This window comes from Oncorhynchus kisutch, unplaced genomic scaffold (assembly GCF_002021735.2).
Source record: "Oncorhynchus kisutch isolate 150728-3 unplaced genomic scaffold, Okis_V2 Okis09a-Okis19a_hom, whole genome shotgun sequence".
Lineage (NCBI taxonomy): Eukaryota > Metazoa > Chordata > Actinopteri > Salmoniformes > Salmonidae > Oncorhynchus > Oncorhynchus kisutch.
The window spans coordinates 5,929,835-5,947,298 of record NW_022261985.1 but is presented as its reverse complement, the minus strand read 5'-3'; the positions used below and the strand labels follow the sequence as shown (position 1 = coordinate 5,947,298).

At 47.4% G+C, this 17,464-nt stretch overlaps 1 protein-coding gene across 12 annotated transcripts in view; it reads left to right on the top strand.

Annotated features, from left to right (window-relative positions):
• Positions 1 to 17,464, top strand: part of LOC109880169 (serine/threonine-protein kinase WNK1) — a 191,590-nt gene that overhangs the window by 150,717 nt on the left and 23,409 nt on the right. For 7 of the 12 annotated variants that reach the window (XR_004207029.1, XM_031815482.1, XM_031815479.1 and 4 more), the window contains 12 exons: positions 1,369 to 1,479; positions 1,639 to 1,705; positions 1,925 to 2,077; positions 2,505 to 3,763; positions 8,266 to 8,355; positions 11,632 to 11,718; positions 12,007 to 12,043; positions 12,178 to 12,248; positions 12,451 to 12,947; positions 14,258 to 14,463; positions 15,157 to 15,372; positions 16,422 to 16,517. Coding sequence is in view for 11 of the 12 variants with exons in the window: in XM_031815482.1 (XP_031671342.1) it covers positions 1,369 to 1,479; positions 1,639 to 1,705; positions 1,925 to 2,077; positions 2,505 to 3,763; positions 8,266 to 8,355; positions 11,632 to 11,718; positions 12,007 to 12,043; positions 12,178 to 12,248; positions 12,451 to 12,947; positions 14,258 to 14,463; positions 15,157 to 15,372; positions 16,422 to 16,517 (2,890 nt within the window). In the remaining variant the exon portion in view is untranslated. The remainder of the gene's footprint in view (positions 1 to 1,368; positions 1,480 to 1,638; positions 1,706 to 1,924; positions 2,078 to 2,504; positions 3,764 to 8,265; positions 8,356 to 11,631; positions 11,719 to 12,006; positions 12,044 to 12,177; positions 12,249 to 12,450; positions 12,948 to 14,257; positions 14,464 to 15,156; positions 15,373 to 16,421; positions 16,518 to 17,464) is intronic. The other 5 variants (XM_031815483.1, XM_031815481.1, XM_031815484.1 and 2 more) reach the window with 4 other exon arrangements.

Sequence of the window (17,464 nt, the reverse complement as noted above, 5' to 3'; positions counted from 1 at the left end):
TCTCTCTCTCGCTGTCTCTCTCGCTGTCTCTCTCTCTCGCTGTCTCTCTCTCTCGCTGTCTCTCTCTCTCTCTCGCTCTCTCTCTCTCTCGCTCTCGCTGTCTCTCTCTCTCTCGCTGTCTCTCTCTCGCTCTCTCTCTCTCTCGCTCTCGCTGTCTCTCTCTCTCTCGCTGTCTCTCTCTCGCTCTCTCTCTCTCGCTCTCCTCTCTCGCTCTCGCTGTCTCCTCTCTCGTCTCTCTCTCTCTCGCGCTGTCTCTCTCTCTCTCTCTCTATGTCTCTCTCTCGCTGTCTCTCTCCCTCTCTCTCTCGCTGTCTCTCTCCTTCTCTCTCTCGCTGTCTCTCTCCCTCTCTCTTCTCGCTGTCTCTCTCCCTCTCTCTCTCGCTGTCTCTCTCCCTCTCTCTCTCGCTGCTCTCTCTCCTCTCTCTCTCCTGTCTCTCTCCCTCTCTCTCTCGCTGTGTCTCTCATCTCTCTCTCTCGCTGTCTCTCTCTCGCTGTCTCTCTCTCGCTGTCTCTCTCTCTCTCTCGCTGTCTCTCTCCCTCTCTCTCTTGCTGTCTCTCTCTCTCGCTGTCTCTCTCTCTCTCTCTCTCGGCTGTCGCTCTCTCTCTCTCTCTCTCGCTGTCTCTCTCTCTCTCTCTCTCTCTCGCTGTCTCTCTCTCTCTCTCTCTCTCTCTCTCTCTCTCCGCTGTCTCTCTCTCTCTCTCTCTCTCGCTGTCTCTCATCCCTCTCTCTCTCGCTGTCTCTCTCTCTCTCTCTCGCTGTCTCTCTCTCGCTGTCTCTCTCTCTCTCTCGCTGTCTCTCTCTCTCGCTGTCTCTCTCTCTCGCTGTCCCTCTCCCTCTCTCTCTCGCTGTCCTCTCTCTCTCGCTGTCTCTCTCTCTCTCTCGCTGTCTCTCTCTCTCCTCTCTCTCTCTCTCGCTGTCTCTCTCTCTCTCTCTCTCTCGCTGTCTCTCTCTCTCTCTCTCTCTCTCTCTCTGCTGTCTCTCTCTCTCTCTCGCTGTCTCTCTCTCTCTCTCGCTGTCTCTCTCTCTCTCTCTCTCTCGCTGTCTCTCTCTCTCTCGCTGTCTCTCTCTCTCTCGCTGTCTCTCTCCCTCCCTCCCCCTATCTCTCTCCCATTATTGAGCTGTATCCCCTCTCTGATTGCAGTAGCCCAGAATCCCAACTGTGTTGTGATGTTCCCTGATGGTATTTGTCTCAGGCATGTCCAGAGAGTTTATCTGGTAATAATGAAAGGCTTTATTTCACCAGACTTTCTGTGTGTTTTGACTTTGATTAATCCGTTCTGAAATGATGAATCAATCCAACCATCAGATTCTGAGAAGAATGAGGACTGTGATTGAGAGGGCTGTTCTTTCCTGGTGTGTGACTACAGGTCACCAGTCTGTTTATACTGGAGAGCGAGAGGGAGTCGTTCATCGAGCAGGTCCGTGAGGTCATCGAGATGGCTGACGAGAAGGGTCTGGAGAAAGATGGAAACACCCAGGTAGAGTGACGTCGCTCCATTCATTTTCCTCCATGTTGTTGCTGTGAAAGAGCATCATTCTTAACCCTTCTATACCAGGTACATTGGCTTAAGTAACTTCATCATGGATCGTTGTAAACGGCTGTTGTACCGTCTGACTGACTGCATCTTGTGTCACAGATTGTTTCCCAGATAGTTAGTGACCTCCAGCAGCAACAGATCCCTGCTATATCTGAACCGTTGCCAGGTAAATCAACCAACACAATGTCCACACAGGGAATTGGTACCCTACAAAAAAAAATGACAGACATGTTTTGCATGAGAATTTTCCATCTGTAGTCCAATGTGTTGTACCATGAATTATAGAACTTTCCCTCCCTGAGAAATGTAAATGTATTGAATTCAATAGAGGCACCCATTTTGCATTAACCCTATGTGTGACCCTACCATTTCTATCTATCTCCAGGTATCCCTTCCTGTGCAGCCCAGGTGGTCCACTCTGCAGGCAGGAGGTTTATAGTCAGCCCCGTGCCTGAGTCCAGACTCAAGGACCAGTTCTTTGCTGACTCAGCGGCTGCAGGCTCTGCCCTGCTGAGACAAGATTCACAGTACTTTCACGGTGAGTTTAGCATGCACACACACACACACACACACACACACATGAATGCACACACACACACAGTGACAGCCTACCAATAAGTGATCTTATTAGTCAACAAGATAATGCATTCAGCATCCAAATGTAATAACATTTAGATGTTTCTGAAACCCGGGATCATCTGATCTTGTGACTGACTGAATGTTGTTGTATTGTAAAGTTAATAATAAAAACATCACATGTTTATGAATGTCTAGTTGCTATGTAACAGTAGTTTAGTTAGTGTCCTATCTGTGGTGTATGACCTGATTTTAAGGTGATGGCTAACATCACTGTTTTACTTAGTGATGGGGTTTGGTGTTGACACATCTCTTTCTATCACTCTCTCTGTTTCCCTGCCCATCTCTCCCTCATTTTCTCTCCCCATTTTCTCTCTCCCCTGCTGTAGCTGCAGGTCAGGTTCTGTCCCAGTCGGCCTCCGCGGTCAGCCTGCAGCAGGCCTTCTCAGAGATGAGACAGAACCAGGACCAGTACGACCCAGGGCCCAGCACCGCTCCTCCCTCCATCCACATAGCCTCCCTGCCTGTCCTGGTCCCTGCTGCAGCCACCACCACCACCATCCCAGTCATCTCCACTGCTCCTATAGCCTCTGCTCCTCTCCCCCATGCTCAGGTTCCATCTGAGGCCTCTGTGACCCTCCCTCCCCCCCCAGTCTCCATCTCCCCTCCAGCCTCCACCTCCACCTCTCCACCTGCGCCCATCCACCAGGCCACCACCCCCATCCCCACCCAGCTCCAGTCTGTTGATACCCAGCCTCTCCTTTCCCAGGCCCCTCTCACCCTGCCGGGGACCCAACCCGTGGTCTCCTCCATACCTAGTGTTACAGCCCCAATCCCTGCCCCAGCCACCTCTGTGTCCCCCCCAGTCCCTGCTGTCCTCCCCAACACAACTACCCTGTCCACCTCAGCCTCCTTCCCCCAGACCTCTGGCTCCATCCCTGGTGGTCCCACCACCTCCATACCCACTACAGTCCTTTGTCATTCTGCCACGGCCCCCCTGGTCAGCAGCTGTAGCAGTGATAGTGGAGGTGGAGGAAGCTCAGAGCAGCTCCCTGTCCCTTCCACTGCTGTCCCTCAGCTCACCACTACTGTAGTCCCCACCACGGCTATCCAAGGCCCCCTGCTAACCCCCTCCATTGCTAACCCCAGTGCAGAGCTCCCTTCTTCCTCCTCGCCTGTAGCCTCTCTAGCCCCAGGGGCCACGGTCCCTACCTTACAGCCAGTCACCACCACCATCCCCGTGGTCCAGCCTACCCTGGTGCACACCCAGCCCCAGCCTGCTACAATGCCCAACCAGACCCATGCCCAGTGTGGAGAGTGTGAGGTGGCCCTGGGCATCGATGACATCCACGCCCTGGATAAGAAGCTTCGCTCCCTCTTCATGGACCTGGGTGGCGGTGGAACCACCCAGGCCGATGGCTCTGTCGACCCAGCCGGAGGCACTGGTGTCCCGGGAACCTCTTCCCCAACCGGCCACTCATCCACCCCCAGCTCCACAGGCACCCCCCTGCCCCCGTCCAGCCTCCCCCTGGCCTCCTCAGGACCAGGGCATGTCTCTGGGACCCCCCACACCACCCCGGGACAGGCTGGGACCCCTTCCACCTACACCCAGACTACCCCGGCCAAAGCACCTCTGTCTAGGCTACCGGTGAGTCAGTCAGCATGGATGTGGAGGCCAGCTTATTAGATGTGGCTTGAAGAGCACTGTTTATAACACATACAGTATGTTGTGAACCATTTCAGATTTTTATGACACCTCTGTGTAAGGTACGTTTGTGTAATTTTGTATTTGTAGTCTTTGAGAATTACACATCATTATTACATAGTTGACATACACAGTTATTGCCTAGTTAAATAAATCAAGTCAAATGATTGACATGTGATTGTGCCAACTCCACCTTTTTAACAGCCTTGATCAACTGCTTTTGTCTCCTAACATTTTGTTGAATGAACATTTGCTCTGCTTTCTGTTGCATGGCAACAACTCTATTCTATACTGTGTCCATCCCCCCTAGATATCAGGTAGCGCACCATATAGTTGTTAAAACCCTCCACTGTAGTTATGGTGTCATTTCTAGGGTTTTCTCAACACAGCTTCTAGATGAGATATGTTAATGGTTAACAGCTTCTAGATGAGATATGTTAATGGTTAACAGCTTCTAGAGGAGATATGTTAACAGCTTCTAGAGGAGATATGTTAACAGCTTCTAGAGGAGATATGTTAATGGTTAATGGCTTCTAGAGGAGATATGTTAACAGCTTCTAGATGAGGTATGTTAACAGCTTCTAGAGGAGATATGTTAACAGCTTCTAGAGGAGAGATGTTAACAGCTTCTAGATGAGGTATGTTAACAGCTTCTAGAGGAGATATGTTAACAGCTTCTAGAGGAGATATGTTAATGGTTAACAGCTTCTAGATGAGATATGTTAATGGTTAACAGCTTCTAGAGGAGATACGTTAATGGTTAACAGCTTCTAGAGGAGATATGTTAATGGTTAACAGCTTCTAGATGAGATATGTTAATGGTTAACAGCTTCTAGAGGAGAGATGTTAACAGCTTCTAGAGGAGAGATGTTAACAGCTTCTAGAGGAGAGATGTTAACAGCTTCTAGAGGAGAGATGTTAACAGCTTCTAGAGGAGAGATGTTAACAGCTTCTAGAGGAGATATGTTAACAGCTTCTAGATGAGATATGTTAATGGTTAACAGCTTCTAGAGGAGATACGTTAATGGTTAACAGCTTCTAGAGGAGATACGTTAATGGTTAACAGCTTCTAGATGAGATATGTTAATGGTTAACAGCTTCTAGAGGAGATACGTTAATGGTTAACAGCTTCTAGAGGAGATACGTTAATGGTTAACAGCTTCTAGAGGAGATATGTTAATGGTTAACAGCTTCTAGATGAGATATGTTAATGGTTAACAGCTTCTAGATGAGATATGTTAATGGTTAACAGCTTCTAGATGAGATATGTTAATGGTTAACAGCTTCTAGAGGAGAGATGTTAACAGCTTCTAGAGGAGAGATGTTAACAGCTTCTAGATGAGAGATGTTAACAGCTTCTAGAGGAGAGATGTTAACAGCTTCTAGAGGAGAGATGTTAACAGCTTCTAGAGGAGAGATGTTAACAGCTTCTAGATGAGGTATGTTAACAGCTTCTAGAGGAGATATGTTAACAGCTTCTAGAGGAGATATGTTAATGGTTAACGGCTTCTAGAGGAGAGATGTTAACAGCTTCTAGAGGAGATATGTCAACAGCTTCTAGAGGAGATATGTTAATGGTTAACAGCTTCTAGAGGAGATATGTTAATGGTTAACAGCTTCTAGAGGAGATATGTTAATGGTTAACAGCTTCTAGAGGAGATATGTTAATGGTTAACGGCTTCTAGAGGAGATATGTTAATGGTTAACAGCTTCTAGAGGAGAGATGTTAACGGCTTCTAGAGGAGATATGTTAACAGCTTCTAGAGGAGATATGTTAATGGTTAACAGCTTCTAGAGGAGATATGTTAATGGTTAACGGCTTCTAGATGAGATATGTTAATGGTTAACAGCTTCTAGAGGAGATATGTTAATGGTTAACAGCTTCTAGAAGAGAGATGTTAACGGCTTCTAGAGGAGATATGTTAATGGTTAACAGCTTCTAGGGGAGATGTTAACAGCTTCTAGAGGAGATATGTTAATAGTTAATGGCTTCTAGAGGAGATATGTTAATGGTTAACAGCTTCTAGAGGAGATATGTTAACAGCTTCTAGAGGAGATATGTTAATGGTTAACAGCTTCTAGAGGAGAGATGTTAATGGTTAACAGCTTCTAGAGGAGATATGTTAACAGCTTCTAGAGGAGATATGTTAATAGTTAATGGCTTCTAGAGGAGATATGTTAATGGTTAACAGCTTCTAGAGGAGATATGTTAACAGCTTCTAGAGGAGAGATGTTAACGGCTTCTAGAGGAGATATGTTAACAGCTTCTAGAGGAGATATGTTAATAGTTAATGGCTTCTAGAGGAGATATGTTAATGGTTAACAGCTTCTAGAGGAGATATGTTAATGGTTAACAGCTTCTAGAGGAGATATGTTAATGGTTAACAGCTTCTAGAGGAGATATGTTAACAGCTTCTAGAGGAGATAGGTTAATGGTTAACAGCTTCTAGAGGAGATATGTTAACAGCTTCTAGAGGAGATATGTTAACAGCTTCTAGAGGAGATATGTTAACAGCTTCTAGAGGAGATATGTTAATAGTTAATGGCTTCTAGAGGAGATATGTTAATGGTTAACAGCTTCTAGAGGAGATATGTTAACAGCTTCTAGAGGAGAGATGTTAACGGCTTCTAGAGGAGATATGTTAACAGCTTCTAGAGGAGATATGTTAATAGTTAATGGCTTCTAGAGGAGATATGTTAATGGTTAACAGCTTCTAGAGGAGATATGTTAATGGTTAACAGCTTCTAGAGGAGATATGTTAATGGTTAACAGCTTCTAGAGGAGATATGTTAACAGCTTCTAGAGGAGATAGGTTAATGGTTAACAGCTTCTAGAGGAGATATGTTAACAGCTTCTAGAGGAGATATGTTAACAGCTTCTAGAGGAGATATGTTAACAGCTTCTAGAGGAGATATGTTAACAGCTTCTAGAGGAGAGATGTTAACAGCTTCTAGAGGAGAGATGTTAACAGCTTCTAGAGGAGAGATGTTAATGGTTAACAGCTTCTAGAGGAGATATGTTAACAGCTTCTAGAGGAGATATGTTAATAGTTAATGGCTTCTAGAGGAGATATGTTAACATTGTAACTACAAAGTAATACTTGACTACCGCATCTGGCATTTTATCTACTTAGCAATTAGATGTCTGACCTTGAGTGCCGGTAGATGTCTGACCTTGAGTGCCGGTAGATGTCTGATCTGGGGCTCCTGAGTGATGCAGCGGTCTAAGGCACTGCATCTCCGTGCTTGAGGTGTCACTACAGGCGCCCTGGTTAGAATCCTGGCTGTATCACGACCGGCCCATAGGGACTGCACAGCGAGGCCCATAGGGACTGCACAGCGAGGCCCATAGGGACTGCACAGCGAGTCCCATAGAGCGGTGCACAGCGAGTTAGGCCGGTGTAGGCCGTCATTGTAAATAAGAATGTGTTCTTAACTGACTTGCCTAGTTCAATAAAGGTACAGAAAAAAATGGAGAAGCCATATTATGAACCGGGTAATTTGGCTCCTGGATGCTGATTGGCCTAAAGCCGTGGTATACCGGACAATGTACAGTACCACAGGTATGATGCAATACTACTTGTTTACTATTATATTTATGTTGGTAACCAGTTTATAATAGCAATAAGGCACGAGGGGGTGTGGTATATGGCCAGTAAATATACCACAGCTAAGGGCTGTTCTTACGCACAGTGCCATTCGGAGTACCTGGACACAGCCCTTTGCCATGATAACCCCCAGGGTGCCTTACTGCTATTATAAACCAGTTACCAACGTAATTAGAGGAGTAAAAATGTTTTGTCATGCCCGTGGTATACGGTCTGATATACCACGGCTGTCAGCCAATCAGCATTCAGGGCTCGACCCACCCAGTTTATAATAGCAATTAGGCACCATGGAGGTTCGTGGTACATTAGTATTTATTTAACCTTTATTGAACTAGGCAAGTCAGTTAAGAACAGATTCTTATTTACAATGACGGCCTACACCGGCCTAACCTGGACGACGCTGGGCCAATTGTGCGCCACCCTATGGGACTCCCAATCACGACCATTTGTGGTACAGCCTGGAATCGAACCAGGGCGTCTGTAGTGACGCATCAAGCACTGAGATTCAGTGCCTTTGACCGCTGTGCCACTCAGGAGCCCAAAGGTGCTATATGGCCAATATACCATGGCTAACGGCTGTATCCAGGCACTCCACGTTGCGTCGTGCTTAAGAATAGTCCTTAGGCTTGGTATATTGGCCATATACCACACCTCCTCGGGCCTTATTGCTTAAGTAACACTACAGTCTTTCTTTGTTGTCTAATGTCCCAGTCTGTGTCAGAGAGCTGCAGGTAGAATCCCCTGTCCTTCCAGCTGCATGTGGCTGCAGTGCATTATGTTCTCCTATCTCTCCTCTTCTCTCCGTTTCATCCCTCTCTTCATCCCTCTGTTTATTAGGTGTTGCCTGTGGGCTCAGATCAGGCTCAGGCTGGCCCCCCTCCTCCCTCAGACCACATGGCACCCTTCCCAGGACCCTGTCTAACTCAGGTGCCTTTCCCTCTTTCTCCTGACTGCCATTTTGATCCTCCATCATCACTCTATCTGCACCCCCTCTCTCTCTTTCTCTCCTAAGTGATATTAAGATCCCTCCATCATCCCTCTATCTGCACCCCCTCTCTCTCTCTTTCTCTCCTAAATGTTGAAAAGATCCCTCCATCATCCCTCTATCTGCACCCCCTATCTCTCTCTTTCTCTCCTAAGTGTTGAAAAGATCCCTCCATCATCCCTCTATCTGTACCCCGCCCCTCTCTCTTTCTCTCCTAAGTGTTGAAAAGATCCCTTCTTCATCCCTCTATCTGTACCCCCCCCCCTCTCTCTCTCCTAAGTGATGTTAAGATCCCTCTATCTGCACCCCCCCCTCTCTCTTTCTCTCCTAAGTGATATTAAGATCCCTCCATCATCCCTCTATCTGCACCCCCTCCCCCCCCCTCTCTCTCTTTCTCTCCTAAGTGATATTAAGATCCCTCCATCATCCCTCTATCTGCACCCCCCCCTCCCTCTCTCTCTCTCTTTCAACCCTCCACCTCCCTCCTCCCATCTTCATTTGTCTCCTGTGTAAAAACTAGTGACGCATGAAGATCAGATCAGGCTCAATCTGTTCAGTGTCTGAAGAAGACATCTCTGTCTCTGGTTCTCTCTGTGTTGGCGGAGCAGCATGATGACCTGTGACTCTCATTAACCACGTCTGTTCCTCATCATCTGATTCTCTCTCTCTCGCTCTGTCGAAGTCTGTCTCTTGTCTCCCTCTTTCTCCTGCACCTCTATCCCACTCTCTTTCTTTGACTCTTTCTGTGACTCTCTCACCCGCTCCTCTCTCTCACTCTTTCCTCTTTCTGTCCTTCTCCTTCCTCTCTCTCCTCCCTCAGTCTTTCTCCAGACAGACCGTTAGGGAGGCTGGGGAGATCAACATCACTCATCTTCATTTGTCATTGTGGTTTTTGTCAGCACAATATTTTAATAGTTTTCTTCCATGAAGAAAGAGAAGACTCGCCACAAGCAAAATATTACATCCAGACAGAGTTTTTCTCTCCCACAGCGCATTCTTTCTTAAACTAAATCAACTAGGGAATAACTAGGAAAGACGAGAAGACAGGCTCCCCCCAGGCTAGTGGAGATTACAGTTTGGTTTATACCCAGTCAGACGGTGTTGTCCACAGCGTGAATGTTGAAATCTAAACATAGAACAAACCAGAGCATTGTTATTGGTGAGGAAGAGGGGTTCACTTTCTTTCATCTGTAAGAATTATGTGTAATTTCCCATTCAAAGCTCTGCTCTGGTCTGAGGTGATTTGATCTTGAGAAAGCGACTGCATGTGCCTCCTGTGGCTCTAATGGTTCTGATGTGAAATTCTTTAAAGGGATATTTGTAACATTTTCAGCTTCCTATTCATCATCTCCAGCACCACCCCAACATCAACATATGTGAAAATGTCACGTTTCTATTTTTTGTAGTAAAAAAAAAAGATGGAGGAAGTGAAATGTTTCCAGTGACATCATCGGTGTGCATCGTGATTTTAACCAATTATGAGGAAGTATTGCCAATTTCCAATTAATTGTGTACTAATTGGAAACTATCTTTCTGACTACAGAAATGTGCAATTTTGGGGTGGTGCTGGAGATGAGGAATATGAAGTTGAGAAAGTGGTGGTGCTGGAGATGAGGAATATGAAGTTGAGAAAGTGGTGGTGCTGGAGATGAGGGATATGAAGTTGAGAAAGGGGTGGTGCTGGAGGTGAGGGATATGAAGTTGAGAAAGGGGTGGTGCTGGAGGTGAGGAATATGAAGTTGAGAAAGGGGTGGTGCTGGAGATGAGGGATATGAAGTTGAGAAAGTGGTGGTGCTGGAGATGAGGAATATGAAGTTGAGAAAGTGGTGGTGCTGGAGATGAGGGATATGAAGTTGAGAAAAGGGTGGTGCTGGAGGTGAGGGATATGAAGTTGAGAAAGGGGTGGTGCTGGAGGTGAGGAATATGAAGTTGAGAAAGGGGTGGTGCTGGAGATGAGGGATATGAAGTTGAGAAAGGGGTGGTGCTGGAGATGAGGGATATGAAGTTGAGAAAGGGGTGGTGCTGGAGGTGAGGAATATGAAGTTGAGAAAGGGGTGGTGCTGGAGGTGAGGAATATGAAGTTGAGAAAGGGGTGGTGCTGGAGATAAGGGATATGAAGTTGAGAAAGGGGTGGTGCTGGAGATGAGGGATATGAAGTTGAGAAAGGGGTGGTGCTGGAGGTGAGGGATATGAAGTTGAGAAAGGGGTGGTGCTGGATATGAGGGATATGAAGTTGAGAAAGGGGTGGTGCTGGAGGTGAGGGATATGAAGTTGAGAAAGGGGTGGTGCTGGATATGAGGAATATGAGGTTGAGAAAGGGGTGGTGCTGGAGATGAGGAATATGAAGTTGAGAAAGTGGTGGTGCTGGAGATGAGGGATATGAAGTTGAGAAAGGGGTGGTGCTGGAGATGAGGGATATGAAGTTGAGAAAGGGGTGGTGCTGGAGGTGAGGGATATGAAGTTGAGAAAGGGGTGGTGCTGGATATGAGGGATATGAAGTTGAGAAAGGGGTGGTGCTGGAGGTGAGGGATATGAAGTTGAGAAAGGGGTGGTGCTGGATATGAGGAATATGAGGTTGAGAAAGGGGTGGTGCTGGAGGTGAGGGATATGAAGTTGAGAAAGGGGTGGTGCTGGATATGAGGAATATGAGGTTGAGAAAGGGGTGGTGCTGGAGATGAGGAATATGAAGTTGAGAAAGTGGTGGTGCTGGAGATGAGGGATATGAAGTTGAGAAAGGGGTGGTGCTGGAGATGAGGGATATGAAGTTGAGAAAGGGGTGGTGCTGGAGGTGAGGGATATGAAGTTGAGAAAGGGGTGGTGCTGGAGATGAGGAATATGAGGTTGAGAAAGGGGTGGTGCTGGAGATGAGGGATATGAGGTTGAGAAAGGGGTGGTGCTGGAGATGAGGGATATGAGGTTGAGAAAGGGGGAAATGTCCTTTTAATATATTGATTTTGAACATCACCTGGATACCTTGGCTTGAAGACAGTCTTTGACTAAATTAAACCCAATCTAGGATTTTACCTAAATCTCAGTCTTTTCAAATATTTGATAGAAAAATGAAAGCTAAACGTTGCTCTGATTCATAACATTTTGCTCGATGAAATTTAACAGTAATTCATGTCTAGAGACCAATTAGTTTGATGTGTTCTGAGTGTGTGAGGATGTGTTGCCGTCTGTTTGACTATTGTCTATAACGGCTTGTTGTGGCCCACTAGTCCCAGCAGCCTCTGGAAGACCTGGATGCCCAGCTGAGGAGGGCCCTGAGCCCAGAGACGGTCTCTGTCAGCTGTGTCACCACACAGGTACCATAACCACACACACACATATGCCCCCTTCAGGCCTGGACGAATGACAATGTATTTATTAGTTGTTGAAATGTCAGATTTAGTTGTATGTTTTTGACCATTGAAAAAGTATATGAATACTATTTCTTCTAATCTGTGTTTTGTAGTTTTGTAGCTGTTATTAGTCTGCTCTGTCTCACTGCCATCACTGTCATGCTCCTGTACAGCTCATGTGGTGGTATGTGGAATGTTTGTTGGTGTGACTAGACAGGACAGTCACACTGTGTTCTCCCCCCTGTACCATAGTCCTCCCTCACTGGGATGCCTGCAGGTGGCCAGCCAGGTGTGTACTTCAACATCTATCCTTACTCCCATTTTGAAATGGTCGTGCTACCTGTTAGTGTGTTGTCCTTTTCTGTTGGGATGTTTTGCCGACTGTTGCATTGTAACGTGATGATGTCTCATTGGTCGTTTCAGTGCCTTTCTCTCTGGAAGGGGAACCAATCATGTCGCCTATTGCTGGAGGATTCCAAATGGGACGATTCCAGGTATGGAATTCTAGCTGTACCTTTCCAGCTTTATTTACCTGATTGGAATATTCCAGCACTGTCTGTCTGGTGGTCAGAGTCTGCAGTCTCTATGTTCTTCATACATCTCTTTTCAGAATACTTTTCTATGATTGTAGTGATGGTCCTTATGGCTGATCTGGGCTTTTCATAATCTCTCTCCATCACTTGTCCCCCTCCCCAGGTCTCTGTGGCTGCAGACCAGGGTCCCCACAAAATAGAGGGAGGGAGCCCCACAAAATCCTCCTCCACCTCCTCTTCCTCCTCCTCTTTCTCCAGCCCGGAGAACACACTGCACAATGTCTCCTCCCCTCTCCACGGAGGTAAGACTGGTGGGGGAGATGTTGTGGACGGCCTGCCCTCCCTCCCCCACCGGACCGCCTCCCCTCAGCCCACCACCATTGGCCGCTTCCAGGTCACCACCAACGCACCGGATGCCAGGGTGGGCCGCTTCTCTGTGAGCCGAGCCCAGGATGAGGCAGCCGAGGCTGGGTTGGAGCAAACACCCGCTTCCCAGGCTAACGGGCCTAGTATTGATCCTGGCTCGGCCACCATGCTCCTCAGCCCAGAGGACAAACAGAGCTCCCTGCCCAGCCTCAACAACTCCTACATGAGCTCTGATAACGACTCTGAGTTTGAGGATGAGGACTTGAAGAGGGAGGTCAACCGGTTACGGGAAAAGTAGGTTTACCCTCTTTCTCTCTCCTCTCTTCTGCTTTAGTGGGTTTACCCTGTTTCTCTCTCCTCCCTTCTGCTTTAGTGGGTTTACCCTGTTTCTCTCTCCTCCCTTCTGCTTTAGTGGGTTTACCCTGTTTCTCTCTTCTGCTTTAGTAGATTTACCCTGTTTCTCTCTCTTCTGCTTTAGTAGATTTACCCTGTTTCTCTCTCTTCTGCTTTAGTCGGTTTACCCTGTTTCTCTCTCTTCTGCTTTAGTCGGTTTACCCTGTTTCTCTCTCTTCTCTTCTGCTTTAGTGGGTTTACCCTGTTTATCTCTCTTCTGCTTTAGTGGGTTTACCCTGTTTCTCTCTCTTCTGCTTTAGTCGGTTTACCCTGTTTCTCTCTCTTCTGCTTTAGTCGGTTTACCCTGTTTATCTCTCTTCTGCTTTAGTCGGTTTACCCTGTTTCTCTCTCTTCTGCTTTAGTCGGTTTACCCTGTTTCTCTCTCTTCTCTTCTGCTTTAGTGGGTTTACCCTGTTTCTCTCTTCTGCTTTAGTAGGTTTACCCTGTTTCTCTCTCTTCTGCTTTAGTGGGTTTACCCTGTTTCTCTCTCCTCTCTTCTGCTTTAGTAGGTTTACCCTGTTTCTCTCTCTTCTGCTTTAGTAGGTTTACCCTGTTTCTCTCTCTTCTGCTTTAGTCGGTTTACCGTGTTTCTCTCTCTTCTCTTCTGCTTTAGTAGGTTTACCCTGTTTCTCTCTCTTCTGCTTTAGTCGGTTTACCCTGTTTCTCTCTCTTCTGCTTTAGTCGGTTTACCGTGTTTCTCTCTCCTCCCTTCTGCTTTAGTCGGTTTACCCTGTTTCTCTCTCCTCCCTTCTGCTTTAGTCGGTTTACCCTGTTTCTCTCTCCTCCCTTCTGCTTTAGTCGGTTTACCCTGTTTCTCTCTCTTCTCTTCTGCTTTAGTAGGTTTACCCTGTTTCTCTCTCTTCTGCTTTAGTCGGTTTACCGTGTTTCTCTCTCTTCTCTTCTGCTTTAGTCGGTTTACCGTGTTTCTCTCTCTTCTGCTTTAGTCGGTTTACCCTGTTTCTCTCTCTTCTGCTTTAGTCGGTTTACCCTGTTTTTCTCTCTTCTCTTCTGCTCGACTGACATGTTTCTGTTTGCTGTTATATATCCCTTAAATATCCCTTCTTGAATTGTCATATTTAAGTTCTTATGTTTCCATTCCTAAAACCCCCAGATGTCTACCTTCACCTGAAATGTTTCTGTGCTATTAGACTGATTGGGTTTGGGGAAGATTTTTGGCTATTCAGCTCCCTCTCCTCTCCTCTCCTCTCCAGGCACATGAAGGAGATCCAGGCCCTGCACACCAAGCAGAAGGATGAGATTGACTCCCTGTTCGCCAGGCTGGGCAAGGTGCCTCCAGCCGTGGTGGTCCCACCAGCTGTAGCCCTGGCCGGTCGCAGGAGACGACCCACCAAAAGCAAGAGCAGCAAGTCCAGCCGCTGCAGCTCCTCCCAGGGCAGCAAGAGCCCCCTGCAACCAGGTACTACTAACCCCTGACCTCTGTCTGAACGGGTCCTATCAGCAAGAACCCCCTTGAAGCCCTTGACCTCAAGTGTGTTAGAGCCAGAGATGGAAAAGGAAGTGAGACACCCCACTCGCTGTTTGTTTCTGGTTCAATTGAAGTCAATTAACTTAGTAGACCAGACCCAGCTGCTATCGCATTGGTGTCTATGGGAGATATATATTTTCTTTCAATGGTAAACGGCCGGAATAAGCGATCTTCATTTATCCACCATCTTTGTTAGAGCCCACTATAGCCAGGTCCTGACCTCTAACCTGTGGTCCTCTACAGCATCCTCAGTAGAGGGTATTGGCAGAGCCAGTATGTTACAGTAGGGACTTTGTTACTGTACTGCACTCGCTTTCTCTTCTTCACAGGACTACTTGTGGCAAACCAGTCTTCTCTTCTCTCCTTCCTTCACTTTTAAACCATACAGTGAACTAGCTGTATTGTTTATGATGAAACCCAGCACTCTGCACCCTACCTACCTACCTACACTGTGGTTGTGGGACCTGCACCCTACCTACCTACCTACCTACCTACCTACCTACACTATGTGTGAGAGTCACTGTGTGCGTGTCTGCACTTTTGGAGGCTCTTCCCCTGACCTGTCCTCCTCCCTCCCCTGTTCTCCTCCTCTGTGTGTATGGTGTCTGTGTGTGTCAACTTCAGGCAGCACTTTATCTGCACAGAGCGCCCCCTCAGTGTACCCACCCTACCAGGCTCTCCTCCTGGCCCCTGGGGGCCTCCCCGACCCCAGCCTCCACCCTGCCTCTGGGAGCCGACCCCGGCCCCTCAAGCATCTCGGCCCCTCCAGTGAAAACCTGTGCTCTGCCTACACCAGCGAAGCTACGCTGTCCGTGCCCAGTCTCTGTGCCCCCACCCAAGGTAGGCCCCACACAGCGCCCTACTGCCTCCGTCCCATTCGTCCTTCCATCTGCCTCCAGTAGGCCTCATTTGCCTTGTCTGTTGAGGAAAAGTTCATCTTCTACCGCCCCTCCCCATACCACCACCCCTCCCCATACCACCACCCCTCCCCTTACCACCACCCCATACCACCACCCCTCCCCATACCACCGCCCCTCCCCATACCACCATCACATAAGGATGGGAATTAGTAGTGTCCCCATCCTCCTCTGGATACCATCCCCAAAAAGTCTGTCTGTCGTAATGGTCTCTATTTGGGTGTTGCTCTGTCTTGTCCTGTCTTGTCCACTAGAGTTGGTACAGTAGAGGAATGTTTGACAGAGCCATTTTGCTCTGATACAGACAGTGGCACTGGACTGTAGTGTTGGGAAGGCTTACGATTAAAATAAAATCTACATTCAGTCGGCAAACACTATTGCTCTGGCTCAAGACAGTGGTGCATGTTGGGTATTTCAATTGGACTGTTGATTTGGGCACCTCTGTTGTCTCAAGCTAGCCTTTCTGCCACACACTCAGTGGAAGCTCCATTACTGTCTGGATGGGGCCGCTCCTATTCCTCCCACGCTACAGGTGGTGCTATTGCTCCCAGTGCAGCTCTATCCTCTCCTCCATCCCTCTCCATTCTCTCCATCTCCCTCTCTGTTGCTCAGTGTACTTACTGTTCCATTCTTACTGTGTGTATGTGTACCTCTCTCTCTCTCTCCCTCTTCCTCTCTCCTCTTTCTATCTCTATCCACCCCTCCTCTCTCTCTCTCTTTCTGCCCCCTCTCTCCCTTTCTACCCCCTCTCTCCCTCTCCCTCCCTCTCTCCACCCCTCCTCTCTCTGTCTCTGTCTCTCTTTCTCTCTCTCTTTCTACCCCCCTCCCTCTCTCCACCCCTCCTCTCTCTCTCTCTCTCTCTCCCTCTCTCCACCCCTCTCTCTCTCCCTTTCTACCCCCCCTCCCTCTCTACCCCCCCCTCCCTCTCTCCACCCTCCTCTCTTTCTCTCCCCCTCTCTTTTTGTACCACAGGCTGTGTTACGTTCAGCTGTGGGTCGGAGAGAGTGACCATCAAACCAGGTGGTGGCAGAAGGACCCGTTTTCTGAGTACGCCCTGCTTGGCTCTTTGTGTGTAACGCTTCTTCCTCTTCCTTTGTCTTCTTTCTCCTTCACTTCCTACTTCCTGTCATGTGATTTATCTCTTATCTTCCGATTGGGAGCCTTTTCTCCTTTCTGGCATTTTATCCTTTATTTTATTTTTTTAATTGGCCCCATTTATAGATAATTGTAGATCAATGACCACTGATGATGCATCATCACATAATTAATGGATACATGTATCTAATGGCATTCTGTACAGTCGTGGCCAAAAGTTTTGAGAATGACACAAATATACATTTTCAGTCTGATGCCTCAGTTTGTATGATGACAATTTGCATATACTCCAGAATGTTATGAAGAGTGATCAGATGGATTGCAATTAATTGCAAAGTCCCTCTTTGCCATGCAAATGAACTGAATTTCAGCCCTGCCACAAAAGGACCAGCTGACATCATGTCAGGGATTCTCTCGTTAACACAGGTGTGAGTGTTGACGAGGACAAGGCTGGAGATCACTCTGTCATGCTGATTGAGTTGGAATAACAGACTGGAAGCTTCAAAAAGGAGGGTGGTGGATTGGAATCATTGTTCTTCCTCTGTCAACTATGGTTACCTGCAAGGAAACATGTGCCGTCAGCATTGCTTTGCATAAAAAGGGCTTTACAGGCAAGGATATTGCTGCCAGTAAGATTGCACCTAAATCAACCCATTATCGGATCATAAAGAACTTGAAGGAGAGCGGTTCAATTGTTGTGAAGAAACCAAGGGAGTGGGCTCACTCACAATTTTGCCTAAGAACACAGCTTTGAATCAAGAATGGTACCAACACATCCTCCGAGAGCAACTTCTCCCAACCATCCAGGAACAGTTTGGTGACGAACAATGCCTTTTCCAGCATGATGGATCACCTTGCCATAAGGCAAAAGAGGAAGTTAATATTTGTGTCATTCTCAAAACTTTTGGCCACGACTGTAC